The sequence below is a fragment of the Diceros bicornis genome, chromosome 18 (genome assembly GCF_020826845.1).
Source record: "Diceros bicornis minor isolate mBicDic1 chromosome 18, mDicBic1.mat.cur, whole genome shotgun sequence".
NCBI lineage: Eukaryota > Metazoa > Chordata > Mammalia > Perissodactyla > Rhinocerotidae > Diceros > Diceros bicornis.
Genome location: NC_080757.1, coordinates 38,838,588 through 38,865,683, shown reverse-complemented (window position 1 = coordinate 38,865,683; position 27,096 = coordinate 38,838,588). Strand labels below are relative to the sequence as shown.

Genomic DNA, 27,096 nt, shown 5'->3' with positions numbered 1-27,096 from the left:
CTCGTTTGCCAGTCGCCATGCTGTAGCAGCGGCTCACATAAAAAAAGAGGAAGATTGGCAGCAGATGTTAGCTTAGGGCGAATCTTCCTCAGAAAAATAATAATAATAATAATATAGGCTTGATACAGAGAGCTTGGAAACTCCAGAAATGCATAAAAGAAAAAAAAAACTTCCTTAATGCTGCTGTGCAAAAACAACTACTGCTGATATATTAATAGTGTCATTCATTCCAGTATTTTATATACATATACATACATTTTTTCCTTTTAAAATGGTATAATACTGTACATATTATTCTATAGTTGACTTGTTAACACAGCACTTTTACAAGCAAAATTAGACATGACTCGAATGTAATTACTCAAACTGCCTTCATGCCAGATGCTGGAGTTGAAAACTTTGGGAAAAGACATTTAACTCCTGGAGTCTTGGTGTCCTTGTCTGAAAAGTGAAGAATTTCTTGCCATTCTCCTGCCTACTTTTGGATGAAATCTTGTCACCGTGTCACACCCTCAGGACTCTATGGAACAGTCCCTAGTTCCACATCCCCTCAGTTTATACATATTTTTATTTTTTGTTAGTATATTTTTTCCAATTGCCCTATGCAAATCACTTGAATCTGCCTTATTATTTTGCTAGCAATTTTTGTGTTTCAGCTGACTAGTCTTTAAAATAAAGACTAAAAAGTAGATACCCATCTTTTCAGTAAAAAAGGAGGACAAAAGAGAAGCTAAAAAATCATCAATTGTTGGACTTTACTTTTAGTAAAGAAATAAATGCACAAAAGTATAGGATGGAAATTACTACATTTCAATTCAATTCAAACAATTATGGTTTAGTAGGAAGAAAAGGTGCAAACTTAGGGACCAAAATAAAGCAACATCAACAGAGGAAGAGAAATGTCTCAAAAGGATGGAATAGGATTTGGAAACTCTAAGGAAATCAAAATAGAAAGAAAGTTACTTTGTCTAAAGAAGGGAAGTTAGAAGTGGTTTTAATCATTTTCAATTATATAAGACATAAGCCAATTGTGTGTCTTCTCCATCAAGAACCAACGGGAAATTGGTTTAGGCTGTTGCTAGATTAATTTAGACATTAAAAAATCTGTTGATTACGGGATGGGAAACCAGAAGGCAAAATGTACCAAAAATGGGAAATGTGCTTACCTTTTGTACAGGGACTGCTCTTGTATCCTGATATCTGTTCTTCTCTTCCTATGTAGTAACAGAATCTCCTATTTTTCAGCTGGGCACAGGGCCCTCTGAAATACTTCCCAGTTAGGAGTATCCATGATACTAAGTTCGGGGCAAACCCATGTGAAGGGAAGGGTCTTTGAAGCGTCAGGGGGAAGTTCCTTCTTCCCCCTTTCTTCCTTCCTGCTGTCAGAAATGTGAATATGACAGCTTGAGCTCCAGCAGCTGTCTTGGGCCATGAGGTGGAAGCCACAGGTTGAGGATGTGGAGCAACAAGATAGAAGGAGCTTGGGTTCCAGATGATTGTGGAGCTGCCACACCAGCCCTGATTGCTTATCTCTGGACTTTGTTTATGTGAGAAAAATAAACTTTATCTTGTTTAAGCTACTGTAGTTTGGAGTTTTCTATCACTTGAAGCCCATCCTAATTTTAAGTGATATACTCTTAAAATCAGAAATTAACTAAGTTTATCCTAAGATGAATATACAAAGTGCTCCTTGTGGCATTAAATAGCAAAAATTGGAAACAATTTAATGATACAGAACCAATTAAACAAATTTGTATACCTTTACAGTGAAATACTACATAACTATTAAAAAGAATAATATAGATCTATATTTACTGGTCAGGAAAAATCCCATCAGGAAGAAAATGTAGCACAGTGTTATCAGGGGTTACCTCCAGATAGAAAGATTATGTTGATTTTTTGGGGAGTGGGTAGGGGGATTGCATATATTTTTACATCTTTCTGCAGTGAACATTGATTTCTTGTGGGGATTTTAAATTAATATTAAAAAAAAAAACTGTATGTTGTTTTAATCAAAGGAATTTGTGGAATGTCCTTCCCCAAACTTTTCACAGAATGTTATAGGTAACCAGCTGTTTTTGAACAATTTGGGGCAGCTCTCCTCCTACTCTGGAATTCAGGGATAAAGATATAATTTTATAACACAGTGGCGGTCAAAGGTAAAGGGAATGATATTCAAGACTTTCATGACATAAAATAATAGTTAGATGCTCATTTTATTAAGTAATAAATAATTGCAACTGATCATCCTGCCCACATGTGGCACATTTGAGAGTCAGTTCATATTTGGATCTTGTCAAATTCTGAGTATCAACTAAAATACCACCAATACCACCTAGGTTTGTACGAGTATACATGCGAGGATGGGGGGTATAGCAGGGGCATTGAGAGAAATACCAAGTTAACTAACTCATCTCTAAGTTGAGACTCCACTGTTAATGCCTTCAAAGAGCTCACAATCTAACAGGATAACTAAGATTTGTACATAATTAACCATGATTCAAGGCAGAAGGAAGTACCCATAGAGAAGCACCAGCAAAGAATGAAAAAAGTGTAAAAAAAGAAAAGCATTTTTCATTATAGGGATTTTAAAAGTTTGAAAACTCTTAGAGGAGGTGGTCTGTGAAACGGCGTAAGTCAGTATATCTCAAACTTGACCTTGGATTTTGTTTAAATGCAGATTCTGATTCAGTAGATCTGGGGCGGAGTCTGAGTTTCTGCATCTCTATCAAGCTCTCAGGTCATGTTGCTGGTCCAGGGACCTGTTTTCCAGAAACAAGGGACTAAAGGCTATCCTAGGATGTGAAAAGTTGGAGTTGGAAGAGAGAGCTTTCCAAGCACAGAAATCAGTGTGAACAACACCACCAGGGTGACAGCGTGGGGTTCAGTTTTGGGGAAATAAGGAGAGTTTGGGAGATAAGGCTGGAGACATAAAATTTGGCCACACTGAAAGCAGGCCTTGAAGGTCAGGTTGGGGAGCTTTTATTTAATTAGAGGCAATGGGGGGCGACTCAAGGCTTTTGCGCAAAGGAAAAGATATAATCAGTAACTAAAATTCTCATCTAAATCCCTATAAATAAAACAAACAATAAATCAACAAATATTTGAAGTCAGTGAATTCAGAGTCCATCAGCAAATATGTCTTCAATTTTCACCTGTTGTTTATGAACACAAATTAAGTATAGGGCCTTGGAAGGGGCAGTGCAAATTAGGAAGCCCTGAAGGTTAAGTTTCGGTAGCCTCGGGGTAGAGCCATCTCTGTATCTGTTGTTCCATTAGTGAAGGATACAAAAGAGATATAAGGCATCTCAAGGAGTTTACAGTGTCATTTAAGAGCGAAAGCATACTTACTGAAGAAACAAGTTTCAGGCAGGGTGTGAATCTTAAAGTGGATCCTGGAGGAACGAAGTCATTTTTGATGGAAGTTTCAGCACAAAGGAGTAGGGGTAAATCTGCTAAAGGAGACACTCCCCCTACCTGCTGTCCCCCTCCTCCCATCCCCACTGCAGTAGCAGGTTTGTTTCCTTAAGAAGGAACAGAATACATATTAGTCCAGGTTGGGAGCTTATGACCAGGAGCCACTAGAAGGCAGAAACCGTACTTGCCCTACAGTTAAGACTGGGCTTGGCAGAAAACAGGCGTGGATCAAACGTAACAAATGAATAAGCAAACGGGAGAAATAGGGGACATTGAAGAAATGGCAGAGGGATTTGAGTTTGATGTGGCTGGCAAGGCAAAGTCACCGTAGGTTCCTGAGATGGGAAAGGACAAGGTGGACCAGCAGCACTTCTACCTAAACTGAACTGCTAATCCTTCAGACCCCTGCAGTACTCATGTGACGGACACACTGCTGAACTCAGCAGCATGCGGCACAGGTGTCCACTCCTCATTCTTGAAGCACTCCGTTTCAGGCTTCTGTGGCTCCATACTCTCCTGGTTTTTTCCAGTTTACTCCGCTAGATACTTTTTTTCAATCTCCTTTGAGAACTTCTCCTCCTTTTCTCAATTTCTGAATTTCGATATTCCTCTAATGCAGGAAACTCTTAAATTTATATCTCCAGGCCAGAGTTTTCCTCCAACCTCCAGATTTATAAATGTGACTGTCTCCTTGACATCTCCACTTGGATGGCTCACACACATATCAAACTTACACTCTGCAAAATTAAACTCTTAATTCTCCACTAGAAAAACTCGTGCCCACTTGCATATCTCAATAAATGGGATTAATATCCACCCACTTATTAAAGTCAGAAGCCTGGGAATCATCCCTATCTCTTTCCTTTCCTTCTGATCCTCCATATCCAATCTACCAGCGAATTCTTCTGTCCTCAAAATATATCTCAAACCTATCTCTCCAGGGCCACTGCACTAGTCCTGCAACAACATCCTAACAGATCTTACCTCTTCCACTCCGACCTGCCTCATTCGTTCTCCACCTAAAAGCCAGAGCAATCCTTAAATGATGTAAATCAGCTCATATCACTCTCTGCTTAAAACTCCTTGATGATTTTCCACGGCACTTTGAATAAAATCTAAACTTCTCACCATTCAGGATCTTTGTATCCATTAGGCACTTCTGGCCCACTGCCAAGGGGCTGAGACCTTGTCAAGGACCTATAAAAAATGTTTGAGACATGAAAAAAAGAACTGGCTCCAAAAAACTACAAAGTCAAAATTAATAAATGTTTGTGACTCCGTAATATAACAATATGTCAATCTTAAATTTCAACTCAACCTTCACGTAGTTATCGATATATTTTACTTTAATGAGGGATGTGGGTACATATTAATTTGTTAGATATAACATGGAGTTGGTTCCCAAAAGCTGGAGTATATAAGCCCTGAGGGGTTCTAAAATGGCCCTCTTTTAGGGCCTAAAAGGTCCTGCATATTCCCATCTGTATCTACCTCTACCTCTCCATGCTCTCTGATGATGCCACTCTCCTACTTGCTCACTCAACTCAGCCAGCCAGGCTTGCAAATTCCTAGGACATACCAAAAACTCTTCTGCTGTTCCCTTTCCCCTCAGCCCTTCTCCTTCATTAGTTCGCAAATTAAATGTAACCTCCTCAAAAGGACCTTCCTAACCCACCAGTCCATCTGAAGGAGGCACACACGTCTCCCAATACCCTGCTATTTTCCTCCATAACACTGTTCTCCATCTGTAGTTATTTTGTTTGTTTATTCTATCTTTCCCATTAGACTAATAAACTCCATTCAGGCAGGAAACTTATGTGTCTTGTTCTCTGTTGTATCCTTAGGGCTTACTCCAGTGACTGGCCCAGAGCAGGCTTCAATAAATAGCTACTGAATGAATGAGAACTTCATCTTCAAGGCAGGAAGGCCAAGCTAGAAAGGTTTGTCTTGGACCCCATCTTGAGAAGCTGGAGGCACTCATCCTCCTTTGATTCTACGCACCAAGATAGGTTTAAAAAGGAATGTTTGGAGGTTTTTTCCAACAGAAGTTTTGATGAAAGCTCTCGTAACTTACCCTATCTGAGTAGAGGTGAGGGAATCAAAAATTGGCTGAAAACTAGGTTGAGGGGAGAGGAAGTGGTTTGGAGCAGATGTGCGGCGCCTCAAGTTTGGGCTTTTCGTTGGCGCCCTCCCCTCCCCTCCCCTCCCCCCGACTCTAACGGCTCCACCCCTTCCTCTCTTCAGCTAGGAGCAAAGAGTGGCTTTGGCCTCGGTTCAAGACGCCACGGACCTCATCTTGTTAATTATTCATGAGGTAGGCGGCCACTATGGGCACCTGATATTTTACTATTTATGAGGGGGCGGAGTCTCCCTCCCGCGCGGGCTCCTGAGAGGGTTCTAAAATATTCACGAGGGAGGAGGGCACCATGGGAGCCGGAGCTTCTTGCTATTCATGAGGGGGGCGGGGCCTCCTTCCCGCTGGGGCTCCTGGGAGGATTCTAAAATATTCTTGAGGGCAAGGGGGCGCCTGGGAACCGGGAACGCCGCTCCGGAGCCGACGGGAGCTGGACCCTCCCTCTTCTCGGCGGGAAAGTCTTGAGGAGATATTTTATTTTTGGAACATTAAGAAATTTGAGGATGGTGGGGCAAAACGACTAAACCCCGTTTTCCTGTGATTCTTTAGGCGGAAAACTGTCCAAATCTGTGGTAAAAAGAGATTTTTTTCCCCCCAGTTCTTGACATAGTTTTCGTCTTTTCATGGGCTGAAGGCGGCAAAAAATATACCATAATGTGGTTTGATTCTCATATTGACTAATTTCTCTTTTACGGCCTCTGTAGTTTACCTCTTTGGAGGTGTTTTGGGCTAACACCGGAGCAGGTGGGGTGGATCTCTTTAAAGGGTTTTCTTGGGTTAAAACAAGATAGAAATCCCGAGGAACTGCTGTTGGACAGTTTTCTCTGAAAGGGGGAAAGAAGTTCATCCGAGAGGGCCCTCAAAGCCTTTCACACCTAGTCAGGAATGAGTGGGATGGAACAGGGGCATTGAAACGTCATTTTATTACTATTATTTTGGTTTGTGATTCTCATTCTCTAGAGGGGTGAGAGGAAACCGGAAATAATTTGGGATTACACCTTGAGGATCTTCAGAAAAGCCTGCTATCTCCCCCAAAATGTTCAAATCTGAGTGAGGAAAATAAGGAATTGTAAGAGATTTCAGTTTTCAAAGAATCGGGGCCATTATGTTTTAATCCTCTCAGAGGTTTAAAAATATATATACTCAGTGGTTGACACACTAAAGTGTCCCAGGTATGAGGCGACAGTGAAGAGCCCACAGACCCCACCCACGCCCACTTTACACATCCCTCAGAGAAACAGGACAAGTCCTAGGCCAGAGTTGTATTTTCTTATAGTGAAAATGCTTTAAAATGCCTACTATGAAAATTTAAGAACAACCTCATGGATTAAATTAAGATTCTTCCATTTGATGGTATTACATGCAGCCTTTAAAATATATATGCTTGCAGAAGTATATCTATTTGCAGGGAAAGAAATTGCAATTTTAATTACAATTAGAATTGAAAAAGCAGATTACAAAATAGTGTGAACAATGAACCGCCTTTTTTGTTAAAAAGAAATGTTTGTATATATGTAAAATTCTGGAACGATATAAACGCAGATGTTTAAGAGTGAATTTAATTTTCCTCTTTTTGTTTTGCTATATTTTGTAAACTTTTTGACAATGCACTTATGTTACTTGTGTAATTTTAATGATTATTTTTAAAATATCTACTAATTTAAATGCTCAGTGAATGCTGAAGCAAAGTGCTATGGTATGGTTTTAAAGAAGGTTCACAGTACGCTTTTCACTAAGCACTAAATTTCTTGGCGATGTTTTCAAATATATAACTGATTTTAAATTGATAGAAATTGATATGTAACCTTTTAGATGAATAAGTAACAATGTGATGTTAGCAATTTTGTGACAAAAGGAGAAAATGCACTTTGGTCAGATATATTTGTAACTCTGATGAAATGTCTAGTTGTTACTTCAGAAACTGGGAGCCTTAAATTGGAGTTGTAATTATGCTATGTACATGTATATATACAAAAGATAAAGTTTTCTGAATTGGAGCAATAGTGACACAAAGTCACTGTGTGCAATGAATGATATTTTTTTAAGGAATTATTGTTTAGTATAAGTAAATTATCAGTGATTTTAATAAGGTTTCTCTAGGAAATGTTCATTTTGAAGTCAAATTGTGTAGGCCCTTTCTAAGACTTATCAGTAACTATTATGAACCAAAAGTAGAATTGAGGAAAAAATTATTATTCATTTATTTATTCTAGTCATTAATTTTGTAAGACTTTAATTTCATTGCTTATTTGTGTTTTATGCAGCACACAATTGGTAATAGTAATGCAACCTTCTTCATCTGTCAGAGCTAGTAAATTTTAAAAGCTCTAAACTTAAAGTCTACTTTTTATCTCTTTGTTTTTGTTGTTTCTAACAAAAGAACATGTCAGTACTGAGTTCTAAAGAAATAGGAAAACATTACTACAAATTTTTAAAGCTACATTAATACTTTGATTTTTTTAGAATGTAAAGATTGTAAAAGCTACATACTAATTGACAGATATTGAATATATTGAATTATATTTTTGTATGTTAAATCTTTTACTTTTTAAAATTTTGCACTTTTCTTTGCTTAGAATATATCTCAGCCAAATACATGTCTCATTTTCTACTAAAACTCTGATTAATCTATCTAGAATATTTGGCTAAGAGGGAAAAGATTTTTAAATATTTCATTTCATGCTGAGATGAATAGACTCCTGGTGGGAGCTCCATAAACTGGACATCATATTAAAAGTTTTGTAAATATAGAGAGACAGGTATTGCCCAGCAAAATATCAACCTCTTCATTTAAAAAACAACAGCTCTTCATTGCTATAATTTCCTTGCTTTTTTGTCTCTTGCCTTTTGTTTTTCTAACCAGGATAAATTCGTGAGATAAGAAAAAGGATGGCATCTAGAATAAATACCAGTTTCACTTTGATTCCCAACCAGAAATATAGACGTAGTAATCGTCGATCCAGCTATTTTTCCAACACCTGTGACTCAGATTCTCAGCCCTTGTCAACGCTTGGAAATTTTAAAACCTTGCCATTGGAAATATTCCAAATAATCTTAAAATATTTGTCAGGTGAGATATGGGGACTATGAGTAGGCTACATAGACGCTGGAATATTTTTATTTTTCCCAAGACCTAGTTTGTCATCTTAGGCCCTGGTAGAATGTTAATGGTGTTCACGTTGTTTATTTTCTAAAGTTTCATCATTGTTAGGTAAGGGGTGCAATGAGAAAGTATGATACTCAAACTCTTCAAAGCATGCCTTTAATTATAACGACATGGTAACTTGACTGTTACATCCCAAAATGTCTAATTCACTGAGCACTGGATTTAAAACAATTTTAAGATTTTCACCACTTTTATTATTTATTTTTATTATTTAGTGTTATTACTAACGAGCTAACTTATAAGTTAATAGATTGTACTAACAGTGATATTCTTGTATTTAAGCCGTTCATATATATGTATATATATTTCTTTTGGTAGCGAAGGATATCAGCGTGCTAAGCATGGTGTCCAAAACAGTCGGCCAGCGTATTATTAATTATATCTCAACCTCATCAGGAAGCAAAAGACTTTTACTACAGGACTTTCACAACCTTGAGCTGCCTGGCAGGAGACAAGACTCCACTATATTGGAACACTACAGATCTCTAGGTAATTTATAATGAGTTGTAACAAGTACAGAACTATATTTAGTTAAGGGGATTTTATTAAACAATTCTGTAAGGCCCATGAGAAACGGAATATTTCCTAAAATGTGCCTATTTCAATGATGCTTTTACTTTTCAGTATGAGGACTTTCCCTTAACAACAGTCCCTTACACTTATCTTTAAAGATGAGAGAATCCACTTTTAACGTAAAGTGTCAGTTCTTGTGTTTTCACGTGTATATGTCGCCTATGCTTATTGTCTAGGTGGCTTGGCTTACTAGTTTAGGAAATTGATGTATTTTCTATATTTTATTTCCTGTGGATCTAATGAGTTTTATCTCTATACCTCTTTTCCCTTTCAACCATAATCTAGTCCTTAAAATAAAAAAGAAATTTAAACATTATTGTGGAAGATCACTTATTCTTTTATCAGAAACAATGGTTTTCTTTTTTTTTCCTTAAAGCACTCTACACACTTGCTAATAAATCATTACGCTATGATTAAATTAAACTTCTCAAAGGAAATTCTGTATAATCTTTCTTCCCTTGATTTGTAATCATTTATGTCTTTTACCCCATTCATTGATTTCATTCTCCCTAAGAGTGCTGAAATAAAACTCTAATTTTGACTTGACTAATGACACAAATTTAATTGTGAAACACCTTATAGTTAGCTAAGCATGGCATTAAAATCAAATATCAAAGTGATGTTAAGATTTAAATAAAGGCATAATAGTAAGTTAATTGAGTATTACCTTTTAGTAGCTCAAGGATGCCTAGCTTTAAGATAATAAGACTATATAGATGTGTAAATACTCAAAGTGCAAGTATGTTTAATAAGATTAAATGAAAGGTATGTAATCTTATTACAATGTTGTTGGTTTCAGTATTTATGATTAGGCTTCATAAAGCCTATAACAGAATATGGCAATTACTTTTTGCTACGTCATTGTAAATATCTTTTTTCAAACATCTTTAGTTGTAGAGCAAGTGGTACTTGGGTAAAAGAGCTTATTCTTTGGTTTTGATCTGAAAGAATTTTTTCTCCCTGACCAAGGCTCAGTTGCTTAAACAGACAAAAAAAAGCATTAAGACAATTATATGGATAGTTCAGTTAAAAAATACAAATATGTGTTGATCTTAATAGCTAGCTTTTTAAAATGGTTTTATTCATGTAATGATTTCAACCTTCCATTTAATTTTAATGCAGACAGCTGGCTTATGACTGATTCTTTAGGTAAATGTTTGATATACTTACCATTTTTTTATGTTGCCATTCCTATCTGATCTGTTCTTGTTTTCAGACATTAGAATAACATTTTCAGAATCCTGCACTCTGAAGATTATAAATTTTAATTTGCTTCTTCATACAAAACAGAGCAGATGGCCAGTGTGGAAAGCACATTATATCTGACTCTATTTTAGTGGGAACAAATTAAAGAAGTTGGTCTCTAAAGGGTATAGCAGAGCACCTGTGTTAAAAAAATAAATGTCAGCCAGTATTGGTTTTTATGGTAAATTGCAACCCTTAAAAATAGGAGTTTTACTTTAGAAAAGGCAACCGACATACAATTATAGCTTACAATTCCCCAGCTATGATATGCCATGGGACTGGATGCCAAAACATGAAAGGAAAAGAACTCAGCCTAAAAACCAAACACTGAAAATGTCTTTTTATGTACGAAAATAAGGAAGGTTTATGTTTAAAACTCAATTCTGGTCATGTGTTACCCAAACATAGCAACTTCTAAAAATAAATTAGATTCGCATAGATTCTACAGAATTATATCAAGTAGTTATTATATTATGTTAAAAAGTAAATGCAGAGAATATAAAAACTAAAGAAAGTCATGATATTCAGGTATATATTTTCCTACCATATATCTTATTTTTAGTTTGATGACATTTGCCCTTACAGGAATGTTAACAGTGTTTTGCCATTTTAGGAAAACAGAACACTTAGAGGAAACAAACCATATACTTCCTGTCACTGTAGTTCAAGTTACGTATCTCAGTGGGAAACTGAAGGGTGTTTTTTTTTCTTTCTTAAATATTTGAACACAAAATTCTATACATTCTTAACATGCAAACTCCATAAAAGGACATATTTGAAAGAAGAACTGGATATTTCATCCAAACTGGATATTTTCAGTGAGCAAAAATGACTTCTAACCTCTGAATTTTAAGTACTTATGACTTTAAATTTTTTTATTTGGAGAAAGGAATACAAAATCTCTTTTCCTATTCTTTTCATGCAATTCAAAATATTTTCCTTCGTGGACATGAGGTTAATTTCAAGAGATATTGGAATATGTTTTCTATGGAATAAAGACAACATAAAGTTTCCCTAGTGTATTTTGTGTCTTGTTAGTATGTCTTTTTAAATCTAAATACTTTCCATATCTGTCCTATTGTATCAATTTCACAATTTTTTGAAAGGTTTTATGTTAATGCCTTTTAGGTGGACATCAGAGTCACTTGGTAAACACCATAATTATAAGTGTTTTGCGCCTTTCCTCCCAAATTTCCTCTTAAAAATCATATTGGTTCACAGTCCACTATGGTATACCATACTTGACCTTCAGGAAACATATGCTGTGTTTTATAGATGTTCTTAAATTAATTGCATTGTGGTTGTCATGTTTTCATGTGTCTCTTACTTTCTCAGGTCTACTATTTAAAAGATGTACTTTGCTGCTACCCACAAAGGAAAGACTAAAGTACATTCACAAGATGCTCGCAGAAGTAAGATCATACTTCTGAATTAGTTCACAATCTTGATTTCCAGTAAAGATATTTTATTATTAATGTCTTATACTCATTTAAAATCTGTCTTTAATTGGTAGAACTTCATGAATTAGTACTAAAAAATTGATGATAATCTAATGCTTTACCAAGTACTTAAAGATTATAAAACACCAAAATGTAGTATAGTAGTCTTTTACTTATTCTAACACAATTTTTATATATAACTAAGTACATCACTTAAGTTTATTAGGTTTATCAGGGTATAAAAATATTTTTGCCCTGCATGGGAATCCTGAGGATGTTTTAAAGTGGTGATTTAGATATTTTATTAAAATGAAATAATTTCGGGGCCAGCCCGTAGCATAGTGGTTAAGTTCAGCGTGCTCTGCTTCAGCAGCCTGGGTTCTCGGGTTCAGATCCTGGGCGCAGACCTACATCACTCATCAGCCATGCTGTGGGGCAACCCACAATAAAGTAGAGGAAGATTGGCACAGCTGTTAGCTTAGGGCTAATCTTCTTCAAGCAAAAAAAGAGGAAGACTGGCAACAAATGTTAGCTCAGCACTAATCTTCCTCAGCAAAAATAATAATAATAATAATAATTTCAGATGTTAAAATCATACTGTTTAAATATGCAAAAACATAGGAAAGTATTTTTAATGTATAAAATGACAAACCTTGTATGATAATTAATGACTTGGAAATGTGTGTCAATGTGTTTGGGCATAATCTCTACATAAGACATTGAGTTTTACTTTACAAACCCAAACATACATACAATGCTGACGACTCAGTTCTACACTCAATAGTGTGCAAACTGTTTCTGATGCACTGGCTTTTTTCACGTCAGTATTTGCATTGAGTTCAGGCCTCTATTATTGCAGCAGCTTCCCAGATTATCTTTCTGCCATCCATTTCTTCACTCCCCCAGACATTCTGTATGCTGAATCAAGCTTATTTTTCCAAAAGCATCACTTTCATCAAATTAATTTTCTTGCTTAAAAATCTTTCAGCAGCTACCCAGTTTCAGCAAGATAAGATCCAAAGTCCATAGCTGGTATTTAGGGTTCTCTCTGACAATGCAACCTCACTTCCTACTACTTTGAGCCTAATTAAGCTGGTTATATCTTTCTTCCCAAATAAACCTTTTTAATTCCGACCTCTATACAATTTTGTGCTTGTTGTTTCCCTCACCAATATTTTCCATTTGTTATATCTGAATCCTACTTTGAGATATTGCTTGTTTCACATCCTTCATAAGCTTTTTTGATCATTCCCAAATTTATCTTTTCTCTGTTTTCATACTGTCTGATATAGTGCTTATTTGGTCATTTTAGCATTTATACATATTCTAACCTGAACTATCAAAATAATTTCATATGTGTATATCTTATTCTCTTGAATAAATTGTGAGCTCCTTGAAGGCAGAGGCTATGTTTTATATTTCTTTTGTAATGCCCACCTATATAACACAGTGCTAATCAGTTATTTAGTATATTAGTTATTTTCAGTTAATACTGAAAAAATTCTTGCATATTTCTATTAAATTTGAATGTCAAATCATTGTACAGTTCCACTGAAAAGGAGGAATTAATAGTTGTTCTATTTACAGGTTTCCTGTTTTAAATTCAATGGCTGTGCAGCTCCTATGCAATGTTTAGGATTACCATGTTATGGCATGTTTTTACAGGTACATTTTTTTTAATAAAAGAAGAAAAGGAATGTTTTTGAACTGTTAACAAGTAGAGCATGTAATCTGTCTTTCCATAGGTTAATACAAGTAATAATAATCTAAAAAGAGAACAATATAAAATTGTAAAAATTTGAGAATGTGTTAATCTAATAATGTGTTTGCCACCTCAGATTTTCTTCCTGGATTTCTCATTGGTAAGAAATGTTTAATATTTATTTGCTCTATACCAATGTCCTCAAAGTTTCCAGCCAGTTGTAAAAACTGGAAATATTGTGGGGTGGTGTGTGTGTGTGTAATGAGTTTTAAATCTTGGGCTAGTTATTTAAGATGTGATTTTAGAAATCAACTGTATGAAAAAATACTTGTAACTATGGGAGGTGATAGGTGTAACTAACCTTATTGTGGTAATCATTTTGCAATATATACATATATAAAATCACAGTGTTGTATACCTTTAACTTACACAATGTTATATGTCAATTATATCTCAATAAAGCTGGAAAAAAAAGAAAAATCAATTATATGATTTTAGGAACATTTTTGACTAATCTTTTATTGTAAACAAATAAGATAATAATAACATAATTTATATTATTCAATATTAATAATATATTATTAATACATTACACTATTCTAAGCAGTTTACATTATTATACAGTATTATATTACATTAATATACAGTATTAACTTATTTAAAACTTACAGCAACCTTATGAGGTTTACAACAACTTTACAACCATCTTTTGTATATCTCAGCCTGCCAGCGACCATCTGTACATCCAGATTCCAGGGGTATAGGCCCTTCTACCAGCCCTTTTCCAAGATACATTTTTGCTTTTTGTTTCTTTGTTTGTTTAGGACAGGTAATATGAGCACATATATTCATGTAAAATTCAAAAGGTACAAAATGGTGAAAAGTAAATCTCCCTCCCAGGCCTGTTCCTTGTCCACTGAGTTCCCTTCAACAGAAGTAACCAATGTTAGCAGTTTCCTGTATGTCCTTCCACAGAAAATAAGATTAATTTTTAAACTACTGAAATCCAGTTCAACTATTTTAAGAAAACTTTATGTGACTAATCAACCTTTTCAAAATCTAATTATAGTGATAATACCATTTGAATTTCCTTTTCATATATGTTTAACTGTAAATTCTGGTTTGCTCAAAGATAATTATTAAATGTTGTCCTAATAAAAATTTTTTGCTTGTTCACATCCAAATGTTATAAATAAATGCTCATAACTGTCACAGTAAAATGAGATCATTATTATTTGTAAGCAATGTCATAAATGATAGCTGGAGGGAATTAAAGGGAATCTACTGTAGTCTAAAACTAAGCCAAAGTAAGGTTGTGATTCAGATGTCTAAAGCTGTGTTCCAGGGTTTGGGCCTTTGTTATTTTCCTCACACTAACAGAGTTCAGGATTCAGAACCATTTAAAAGTTCTCTGAGGGCCGGCCCTGTGGCTTAGCGGTTAAGTGCGCGCGCTCCGCTACTGGCGGCCCGGGTTCGGATCGCCGACGCACCACTTCTCCAGCCATGCTGAGGCCGCGTCCCACATACAGCAACTAGAAGGCTGTGCAGCTATGACATACAACTATCTACTGGGGCTTTGGGGGAAAAAAATAAATAAAAGGAAAAAAAAAAAGTTCTCTGAAAAGATACTCCTCTTACAACCAAAAAGAAACTGGATTTTGAAGCATTTCTAGATTTTGTTTATGTAAAATTTCTTATTAATTTCAGCAGTTCTATATAGGATAAAAATTGCACATCACCTCAATCATGTGCTGCAACAGTTATGCTCATAAGGCAGTAGTGACTTACGTTTTGATTCAATGGTCTGAACATCTGCAATATTTCCTTTATTTTATTATGTTTAGACCTTAACAGCAGGTTGGGATGAACTCGAGTGTCATCGTGTTTACAACTTCTTATGTGAGCTGACTAATCTCTCTCGCAAGATGCAGACTGTTGTCTGCAGCAAACCAGGTAAAGAACTACAATTCAGAAATAACATCATACAGAGATTAAAATAGAAAAAGAAAAAGCAGAGTTCAAAAGTGTATTTAAAAATAGCTTGTGGCATCCATTTGTAGTAAAAGGACAAAGAAATGTAAGGGAATGATAAAGATTGAATTGGGGCCGGCCCCGTGGCTTAGCGGTTGGGTGCGCGGGCTCCACTGCTGGCGGCCCAGGTTCGGATCCCAGGCGCACACCGACGCACTGCTTCTCCGGCCGTGCTGAGGCCGCGTCCCACATACAGCAACTAGAAGGATGTGCAACTATGACATACAACTATCTACTGGGGCTTTGGGGGAAAAATAAATAAAAAAAAAAAAATTAAAAAAAAAAAGATTGAATTAGATAGTGAGACAAAAGTGGCATGTGATTAGAGAAAGAGACGTACTCAGAGGGCTTCAACCGTATTCGTAATGTTTTATTCCTTAAGCTGGGTGGAGGATACAAAGGTGTTCATTACAGTATTCTTTATTTTTTTTATTTATTTTTTTGAGGAAGATTGGCCCTGTGCTAACATCTGTTGCCAATCCTCTTTTTTGCTGAGGAAGATTGGCCCTGGGCTAACATCCATGCCCATCTTCCTCTACTTTATATGAGACGCTGCCACAGCATGGCTTGATAAGCAGTCCGCTGGTCCATGCCCAGAATCCGAACCCTCAAACCCCAGGCCACTGAAGCGGAGCGCAAGAACTTAACTGATACACCACTGGGCCGGCCCTACAGTATTCTTTAAACCTTTATATATACCTGAAATATTTCATATTTTTAAAATTATGGAACCCTATAATCTATCGATTTTACTCTGAGACACTCCCACAGTGTGCACAAGGAGACGTGTTACTGTAAGAATGAGCATTGCAGCATGTAACCATGACAAGCTGCAAACAACCTAATGCCTATTGTCAGAAGAACAGATAAATGAGTTGTGGCATATTCATACAATTAAAACCATTAGTAGTTAAAATGAATGAACTAGAGCCATGTGTATTAATAGGGATAAATCTCAAACTATAACTTGAGAAAAAAGGTTACCAAATGATAGTTTCAATATGATACCATTTAGGGGCCGGCCCGGTGGCGCAAGCGGTTAAGTGCGCGGGCTCAGCTGCGGCGGCCTGGGGTTTGCTAGTTCGGATCCCAGGCATGCACCAACGCACTGCTTGGCAAGCCATGCTGTGGCGGCATCCCATATAAAGTGGAGGAAGATGGGCACGGATGTTAGCCCAGGGCCACTCTTCCTCAGCAAAAAGAGGAGGATTGGCAGATGTTAGCACAGGGCTGATCTTCCTCACACACACACACACAAAAATGATACCATTTATATACATGTTAAAAACATGCAAAATAGGGCCGGCCCGGTGGCGCAAGCGGTTAAGTGCGCGCGCTCCGCTGCGGCGGCCCGGGGTTCGCTGGTTCGGATCCCGGGCGCGCACCGACGCACTGCTTGGTAAGCCATGCTGTGGCGGCGTCCCATATAAAGTGGAGGAAGATGGGCACAGATGTTAGCCCAGGGCCGTCTTCCTCAGCAAAAAAAAAAGAGGAGGATTGGCGGATGTTAGCTCAGGGCTGATCTCCTCACAAAAAAAAAAAAAAAAAAAAAAAACATGCAAAATAATTCAATATGTTCTTTATGGTTACATACATATGTAAAAAGGTATAAGAACATAGTTGGGAGATGTGACAGTTAATTTTGTGTGTCAACTTGAGTAGGCCATGGTACCCAGGCACTTGGTCAAACATTATCCTAGATGTTTCTCTGCAGTTATTTTTTAGATGAGAGTAACATTTAAATCAGTAGACTTTGAGTAAAGCAGATTTACCCTCAGTAATGTGGGTGGGCCTCATCCAATCACTTGAAGGCCTTAATAGAAAAAGGCTGACCTTCCCAAGCAAGAAAGAATTCTGCCAGCAGACTGCCTTTGGACTCAAGCTACAACTCGTCCCTAGTCTCCAGCCTGTTGCCTACCCTGCAGATTTTGGACTTGCCAAGCCTGCACAATTGTGGAGGAATCACAAATTCCTCAAAATAAATCCTTCTTTATGCATATACTCTATACACATCCTATTAGTTCTGTTTCTCTAGAGAACCTGACTAATACAGGAGGGACAAAACCCAATTCAAGATGGTGATTACCTCTGGGGAGGAAGGGGAAGAGGATTGGGAGTGAGATATAAGAAGCTTTAACTGTATCTGTAATGTTTTATTTATTTATTTATTTATTTATTTATTTATTTATTTATTTATTTATCTATCTTTTGAGAGGAAGAGCAGCCCTGAGCTAACATCCAATGCCAATCCTCCTCTTTTTGCTGAGGAAGACTGGCCCTGGGCTAACATCCAGGCCCATCTTCCTCTACATTATATGGGATGCTCCCACAGCATGGCCTGACAAGCAGTACGTTGGTCCGCACCCGGGATCCAAACCTGCGAACCCCAGGCCGCCAAAGCGGAGCACGTGCACTTAACCACTGTGCCACCGGGCGGCCAGTGTTTTATTTATTTTTGAAAAATCTGAAGCATTGGGCCGGCCCCGTGGCTTAGTGGTTAACTGCACGCGCTCCGCTGCTGGCGGCCCGGGTTCGGATCCCGGGCGCGCACCGACGCACCGCTCCTCCGGCCATGCTGAAGCCGTGTCCCACATACAGCAACTAGAAGGATGTGCAGCTATGACATACAACTATCTACTGGGGCTTTGGGGGAAAAAAATAAATAAATAAAAATTAAAAAAAAATCTGAAGCATATATAGCAAAAAGTAAAGCTTTGACAAAGCTAGGTCATTAGTACACAGTATTTGTTATGGTATCTTTGCTTTTCTGTCATCTTGCAATATTTCATCATAAAACAAATGATAGATGAAAAAGGCAGTTCTAGAAGCCCAATGAAACAATAACAGAATTAATTTATCATGTCCTTCCTTGATCAAAAACTTTTATTAGCTCCCTGATATCTTCAAAATAAAGTTCAAACTATCTATACTGGCCTTAACATTCTAATCCCAACTTACTTTTTCAAACTTATTGTCCATTACTCTCTGTATCAGTCTGATATAGTGTAGGCATATTGCTCTACTACTGTGTCTCAGACATCTCTTATACATTTCTACCTCATACCTTTTTTCTGACGTACCATCTCTCCTCATCATTTAGGATCCAATTTGCCTGGCCTTCACTGTAAAGCCTTTTCTGGTCTCTCCAGGCCTGCAGTAATCTCTCTCCTGTAAACTTCTGTGTTACTTGGTTTAACACGTCAGGGGGTACTTACATATGGCCTTAGATCATTGGTAGACTTTCCATTTACATTTGTCTTATCTATGAATAAGTAGAACATAAATTATATAAAAATGTAAAATAGTGCCACCATTATGGAAAACAGTTTGGCCATTCCTCAAAAAGTTAAACATAGAATTATCATATGACCCAGCAATTCTACTCTTAGGTATATACCTAAGGGAATTGAGGACAGGGACTCAGACAGATACTTGAATGCCAATGTCCATTGCAGCATTATTCTCAATAGCCAAAAAGTGGAAACAACCCAAGTGTTCATCAGCAGATAAACAGATAAACAAAATGTGGTATATACACACAATGGAATATTATTTAGCCTTAAAAAGGAGTGAAGTTTTGGAGCCAGCCCTGTGGCCTAGTGGTTAAAGTTCCACACGCTCTGCCTTGGCAGCCCAGGTTCATGGGTTTGGATCCCAGGCACAGACCCACACCACTTGTCAGCCATGCTGTGGGAGCGACCCACATATGAAAAAAAATAGAGGAAGATTGGCACAGATGTTAGCTCAAGGCTAATCTTCCTCAAGCAAAAAAAAAAAGAGGAGGATTGGCAGCAGGTGTTAGCTCAGGGCAAATCTTCCTTAGCAAAAAAAAAAAGGAGTGAAGTTTTGATACACGCTACAACATGCATGAACTTTGAAAACATTATGCTGAGTGAAATAAGTCAGACGTAAAAGGACAAATATTGTATGATTCCACTTATATGAGATACCTAGAACAGACAAATTCATAAAAACAGAAAGTAGATTAGAGATTACCAGGACCTGGGGGCAAGGGGGAGTTATTGTTTAATGGTTACAGAGTTTCTGTTTGAGGTGATGAAAGATTTTGTAAATGGACAATGGTGATGGTTGAACAACATTGTGAGTGTAATTTATGCCACTGAATTTTACACCTTAAAAATGGTTAAAATAGCAAATTTTATGTTATATACATTTTACCACAACTTAAAAAAATGAATAATGTAACGTATTTTAACATATTGAATTATATACTTTAAATGGGTAAATTGTATGGTATGTAAGTTATATATATTTCAATAAAGCTGTTAAAAAAAAAAAACACAAGATACCACTTCATACTCACTAGGATGGCTAGAATCAAAAAGTCAGATAACAACAAGTGTTGGTGAGAATGTGGAGAAATTGGAACCCTCATACATTGCTGGCAGGAATCTAACATGGTGCAGCCACTTTGGAAAACAGTCTGGCAGGTCCTAAAATGATTAAATATAGACTTACCATGTGACCCAGCAATTCCACTCCTAGGTATATCCCCAAGAGAAATGAAAACATATATCCACACAGAAACTTGTACATGAATGTTAAAAGCAGCGTTATTCACAATAGTGAATGTGGAAACGTTCAATGTGGAAACAACCCAAATGTCTATCAATGGGTGAATGGATGAACAAAATGTGGTATACCTATACAATGGAATATTATTTGGCCATAAAAATGAATGAAGTACTGATACATGCCATAACATGGATGAACCTTGGAAACATTATGCTAAGTGAAAGAAGCCAGTCACAGAAGACCACATACTATATGATTTCATTCAATATGAAAGTCCAGAATAAGGAAATATGTAGAGACAGAAAGTAGATTATGGGGCCAGCCCCGTGGCTTAGTGGTTAAGTTCAGCGTGCTCCACTTCAGTGGCCTGGGTTCGGTTCCTGGTGTGGACCTACACCACTCATTGGCAGCCATGCTGTGGTGGCAACCCACATACAAAAATAGAGGAAGATTGGCACAGATGTTAGCTCAGGGCGAATCTTCCTCAAGCAAAAAAGAGGAAGATTAGCAACAGATGTTAGCTCAGGGCAATCTTCCTCAGCAAAAAAAAGAAAGTAGATTATTGGTTGCTTAGGGCTGGAGATGGTAAACGACAGAGAGATAGGAGAGTGATAGCTAAAAGAGCTGGGTTCCTTTTTGAGGTGATCAAAATGTTCTAAAATTGACTTGGTGATGGCTGCACATGTCTCTGAATACACTAAAAACCATTGAACTGTACACTTTAAATGGGTAAATTGTATGGTATGTAAATTATATCTCAATAGAGCTGTTTAAAAAAAAGAGTCCCTTGATAATCTAAAATTTTTACAGAGGAAAATGAAGTAACGTGTCTTTGACCTATCCAATACACTCATCAACCTTTCTGGAAAGAATGGTTTACAATTCTTTTATCTTCAAAGGAGGTGCCCGAAAACTGGAGTTAAGGATCAGACTGTTCTGTAGGAACGTTCTGCTTGATCATTGGACACATCGAAGTGATTCTGCTTTTTGGTTGACGCGTATATTAAAACCATGGCCAATGGTGAATCAGGCAAGATTACTGTATATCATCTTTGGACCAATATCTCCTCAAGATGGTGAGCATCCATTTTTTAGGGGCATATGTTATAAAACTGGTTAATTACTTTTACTTTAGGAAGCATATCTTTTTGTACCTGCTCAGTTTCATCATTCCTAATGACTAAACTGTATTTCATGACTTCATAGATATATACTACATTAAGTTGTGTATAATTTAAACTTCAACACAGAAATTGTTCTGCAAGCCATTACCAAATATATTCCCATCATCTCTGATTTAATAAAATAGCTGCTTTTCATTTTTAAACATTATCTTAAATTTAAACATTTAAGATTAAACATTAACTCAAGATTATGTTTGCTGCTAGAGGAGACTAATAGTGCCAGTGAAGCAAAGTAGTAGTTGGAATTGATGTTTTACTTAATTTGGGGTGCATAATATGATTTTTTGCAGTTTTTTCCTTTCTAATTAAAATTTGTTTAGATTAATGTTAAAATTAGCATGCAGTTCTTTAGTTCACATTGCCTTATGTCAGGAGGTAACTAGTTTACAGTATGTTGACTAGCAGCAGGAAGCCAATCTGGGATTAAATTTTGTTGTGTGTAATTCACAAAGAGAATTGGTCATAGCTAAATAATCAAAAATTGACTGGATTACTCTGTTTTGATATAAATGTTTGGAAGATTCTCAAATATAGCATGCTCTCTTTTTGGAAGGATATCAGATTTTATTTTATTTTGATAAGATTACGTCAATTGTTTATTCCAATTTCTGTTATAGGGGTAGCATTATCTTTGAACTAGAAGCACTGTTCTGCTTGGTGAAAATACCCTTTCTTTACTTCATTTAGCTATTGTTGTTGTGCTTCATGACATCAGTCAGAAACATTCAAATTTATACTATAATCAGAATTGACCTTTCATTATGAAAGTTAAAATGACAGTAGCATATATAAGTAATGGATTCCATTATGCAATCCAATTTCCTTTTTAAACAATCCATGAAGTCTTTATCACAAAGCCAACTATTCTGTCATAGCCTAGTTTTTGTTTCAATTATCATTCAGGACAGGTAATTTGGCAGAAAATGATAGAAGATCCTACAGATGATTCCAGTCTGAAAGGTTTGGCAGATGCCATTAAACTACTATATGACACAGGCACCAAAGAGTGGACAGCAGATGATGTTATCAGTCTTGTAGATGAACTATCAGGTAAAAAAATATATTTACCACATACAGTAATAGAAATTTGTTATTAGAATACAGTTATAAAATTATAAGACTAATTCTTTAGCTAACAAATAACTCGCCTATTGGAAATCACTAAATGCTCTAAAATATTTAAAGAGTTTGGCATTATGTTTGAAGAGAATGCATATAATCAACTTACTTTTCTTCTATAAAATTGCAAATTTTGGGGCCGGCCCTGTGGCTTAGCGGTTGGGTGCACGTGCTCCGCTGCTGGCGGCCGGGGTTTGGGTCCTGGGCGTGCACCCACGCGCCGCTTCTCCGGCCATGCTGAGGCCGCGTCCCACGTACAGCAACTAGGAGGATGTGCAACTATGACATACGGCTATCTAGTGGGGCTTTGGGGCAAAAAAAAAAAAAAAAATTGCAAATTTTATAGATATATACTTATTTCTATCATTATTTGAAAGCTTCATAATTTAATTAGCTCAGTTATTCCCATTTTGCAAATTCTTAGAAACACCCTCCTAGGTTGTGTAAGAAAGCCCTCTCCTGCAGGTACAAGAGAGGTGAAACAATTTTTTCCATTCTTGCATAATCTTTTAGATTCTAAAGTTTACAAGATATCTTTCCTTTCACAGGATTAGGCCACCTTGCCTATTGATCTATATGTAGGACAGATGCTCTGACTATATTACTAGTACATTTGTAAGAGCTGCCATGACATGGCAATAATCTCCGTCTCCAATTGAATCCTTTAACTGAAAAACTAAAGCGTTTTTTTCTGAGCTTTTCCCTTGACACCAATTGTATTTCTAACAAAGCGGTATAATATTGCATGTATTTAATAATGTTTACTATAGCTGTTCTGTAATTTCTCACTAAATAACTGTTCTTCCTGTAATAAAAGTGGTTCCCCGTGAATGGCTTCTAGAGAATAACGCACGTCTCCTAATCCTAAGTGGGAACAACATCTGTTTTACTTTCATGGCTAGTAAAGCTGTGAATGGGCGGGCCATTGAACTGGCAAGGCTGATGGTCTTTTTGGCTTTGGTAAGTGAAAAAATAAGTTTTTCTCTAGCAAGTTGTTTAACACCATTATTGACCTACCAGGGAGCTGCCCTGAAGGAACTGAAATACGTACAAAACATTGTGAAAGAATAAGTGAAAGCATATATTTTTATATATACTTGTAAAATTTTAAAATATATGTAATAAACTATGATATTTGGAATCATTCCCATATTAACCTCTCCCCATTTCATATCTAGATTGTCATTATACAGCTCTGCCAATTTATGTTCTTTTTTTCAAATTCCATTAACAAAATAAAGTATCCCATTTGATTTGCTTCAGAATAATCAATGGGCAGCAGGGAGAGGATGTGGAAATTAAGGCTGGTAGAGGTGAAACAAGAGTGGTAATTCTTGAAGCTGGAAAATGGTTCTGGGGGGTTCATTATACTACTCTGTCCACTTTTGTATAGTTAAAATGTTTTTCAAAATAAAACATTTAAAATATATATTTAATATTCATTTAGTCAATACAAATTGAGTTTTTACTATGGGCCATACACTGTGTGAGATTCTAGGCCTATGAAAATTAATAGAACAAATCTCTGACCAAAATCTGCTTTCAGTCTTTTAAGAGATATCAAGGTATATATAAATAAATTCAGTGTAATAAGTGCAAAACTATATGTACAAAATGTTACTAACAGAGGTAACAGAAGAGGAGCCAATATTGGGTAAGTATAGAGCACAGAGACGGCTTCCCAAATCCCGGTAGATATAGGCTTTGAAAAATGAATAGGAGGAGTTCACCTCACAGATAGAGGGGGCAAATTATTCAAGCATGTACCTGCATGTGTTACACAGAAATCTCATTTATTTGGCTACCATCACAGATGCCAACTCAACCAGTGCTTTAAAAGCAATGGAATATTCTTCCAGTTGGCTGTTGTGAGGAGTAATTGAATGTAATCCATTTCCTGTGAAATGGAGACAGGATCTTCACCAACTCAACTGCTTAAAACGTGAATGAAACCTCTGTGGCTCTCTTTAAAATGTGAAGAAAGCTACTAAATTAACTGTATTCTCAATGTAAATATTTATTTTAATAATTAAGCAGATTCATATCAAAAAAAAGAGAGAGAGGGGCCAGCCCGGTGGCGCAAGCGGTTAAGTGCGTGTGCTCCGCTGCAGCGACCCGGGGTTCGCAGGTTCGGATCCCGGGCGCGCACCGACGCACCGCTTGTCAAGCCATGCTGTGGCGGCGTCCCATATAAAGTAGAGGAAGATGGGCACAGATGTTAGCTCAGGGCCAGTCTTCCTCAGAAAAAAGAGGAGGATTGGCATCAGATGTTAGCTCAGGGCTAATCTTCCTCACAAAAAAAAAAAAAGAGAGAGAGAGAGAGAAGTGGAACTGCATGTCTATGTTCAGGGGACTGTAAACAATTCAGTATTATTTCTGAAGGATAAAGTGTGCAGAAGAGGAGGAGGAGGTGAGTTTAGATAGGAAGGGAGAGGCTAGGTGAGGAGGGGCCTTGTCAACCGTTCTGTGGAGCTTGAACACATCCTCTAATAGGGAGCTGCTGAAAAGTTTTAGGAAGGGGAAAGACATGAGTTTTATGTTTTTGGAAGGTCGCTTTGGCAGTGCTATAGCAAGTGGAATGGAGAGGAAGTCACTAGGGGTGGAAAAGGCTTCTCAAGACAGCCTTCTCTGATTAACATCTCAACTATGATCATTAATTTTCCCTAAATTGCCTCAGATTTGTCTTGTCTTTATCGTCATTTACTGATAGTGTTCTTAAGCCATTGTATGTGTGGGGAAAGTCATTTCCCAAAATAGATTACAAGTTCTTTGAAATCCAGGACTATGTCACTTACTTCTTTCTTAGTGCCTCATACAGTGCTTTACACAGTAAGTAGTCAATAAATCTTTCTTATCAGATTAACATTATTTAGTTACACTGCTATATAGTTTATTTTCATGCTGTACATTATTTGGCTATGTGAGTTAAATTGACCCTTTAGAATGTTAGTGAATAAACCTTTTTCCTTTCTATCACTTATAGCTATGAACAGGTAATCTTCACTTTAAATATTTAACTTTTAAATAATAGACAGATAAATAATCCCTACAACTCTCAAGATGGAAAGTTGATAATAATATAGAATTTTCTTGCCTAGTGAAATTGCCTCTGTCTGTCACCCTCATTGGACCCCTGGAAAATAGAGGCCATGTCTTTATGGCTTACCATTGTATCTCCAGCTCTTAGCATGTACTCAATAAATATTTAATGAATGGGCAGAAGTCTTATTTGTCATGTGTTCAATAACTATTTTCAATATTAGTTCTTATATCAATAAATGATATTCTATGATAATCTTGAACCAGGCTTTTATTTACTTCATACTTTTTCCTGCTAAAATTGTACCATTTGAAAGCAAAGGAGCTTTAGATATAAGAGCATTTCCCATTTATAGACTCAATATGATGTCACATGTAATAAGTTATGTAAAATCTTAAATGCTCATTGTTAATACCATTTTCAAATTCTACAGCTTTCTTTACATGCAGATTTACCATAATGCTTTGTATGTCTAAATCAGGTATGCGAGAAAGAACTATACTGCATGGATTGGGCAGTTAAAATGATGCAAAAAGTCTGTGATGTCTTTAGCACTCCACTGGAAAGAAATAACTTCCTTCAGAGTGTGGCAAATGCATTTGCATGTGTTATAATGGAAATGATGCAGTCAATTATGTCTGGTGAGTATGCATGGAGATAGTGCATAGGTGTGAGTAAAATGCATTCTAGTCTCCACTTAAGACAGAGATAATTCCAGGTAGACTTTTATTTCTAAACTAAGAATAAAAGAAACAGACATTTTTTGTTTGTTTGTTTTCCCAAAAGATCTATTTAGTTCCTGGTTTTGTCACTTTTTAAATTTGGTATTGGTTTTAGTGGAAAACATAAAGTTGAAGAGTCTGCTCTGAAAGGAACAAATTTCAATTTTGCACAGCAGAAAGTTTTAACTTGCTCACTTACCAACTATCATAATCATCATAATAGTATCCTATATAGTTTCATCATATATTATCTTACAGTTTTATTAGGTAGCCCACATGATAATTAACCCTATTTTAGAGATGAGAAAACTAAGGCTTAGAAAAATTACCTGACTTGCCCAAGATGATAAAGTTAGAAGCAATAAAACATGGACTAACATCCTTTTCTTCTGACTTCTAACTCAGTGCTCTTATAAAATTCCATGATTTCAGTGGTTAATATCTGACTTAGTAAAGAGCACTAACTAGTCTTCTATCACACTTTATTAGGGAAAATTGGAACATCTTATGTTTCAAATAAATCATATATTTAGAAATTTAACTGTCATTTTCTTTTCCCTACTGTTCATTCCTGTGTATGGCATATAGGAGACCATGATGAAGACGACAGAAGCTTTTTGAATCTGTTCCAACTTGTGCATGCTCAGGCTAACTTCCATAAGGAGGTCCTGTATTTGACCATGAATCCTCTCTCTACCTAAATACTCTGAAAGTCTTGCATTTAGAGAATACCTCACTGAACCAACAATTAGAAGAGTGCTACTTTTTCACACTCAAAAAATAGCATC

General features: G+C 36.6%; 1 protein-coding gene across 1 annotated transcript; it reads left to right on the top strand.

The window, feature by feature from the left end:
- The first annotated feature begins 6,031 nt into the window (after nt 1-6,031).
- On the top strand, nt 6,032-27,061 carry FBXO47 (F-box protein 47). The gene is made up of 11 exons (XM_058560824.1): nt 6,032-6,123; nt 8,415-8,621; nt 9,036-9,206; nt 11,871-11,947; nt 13,562-13,639; nt 15,521-15,629; nt 21,143-21,319; nt 22,331-22,477; nt 23,364-23,506; nt 26,068-26,227; nt 26,897-27,061. The coding sequence occupies exons 2-11, from the start codon at nt 8,441-8,443 to the stop codon at nt 27,007-27,009; spliced, it is 1,356 nt and encodes a 451-aa protein (XP_058416807.1). The 5' UTR covers nt 6,032-6,123; nt 8,415-8,440; the 3' UTR covers nt 27,010-27,061.
- Nucleotides 27,062-27,096: the final 35 nt, after the last annotated feature.

Bases quoted from the DNA above. Each gene is read 5' to 3' on its own strand.
- FBXO47 (XM_058560824.1), top strand. From the start codon at position 8,441: ATGGCATCTAGAATAAATACCAGTTTCACTTTGATTCCCAACCAGAAA. The intron at 11,948-13,561 runs GTAAGATCATAC...TTCTATTTACAG, and splicing joins TTCACAAGATGCTCGCAGAA to GTTTCCTGTTTTAAATTCAA. The intron at 15,630-21,142 runs GTAAAGAACTAC...TTATCTTCAAAG, and splicing joins TGTTGTCTGCAGCAAACCAG to GAGGTGCCCGAAAACTGGAG.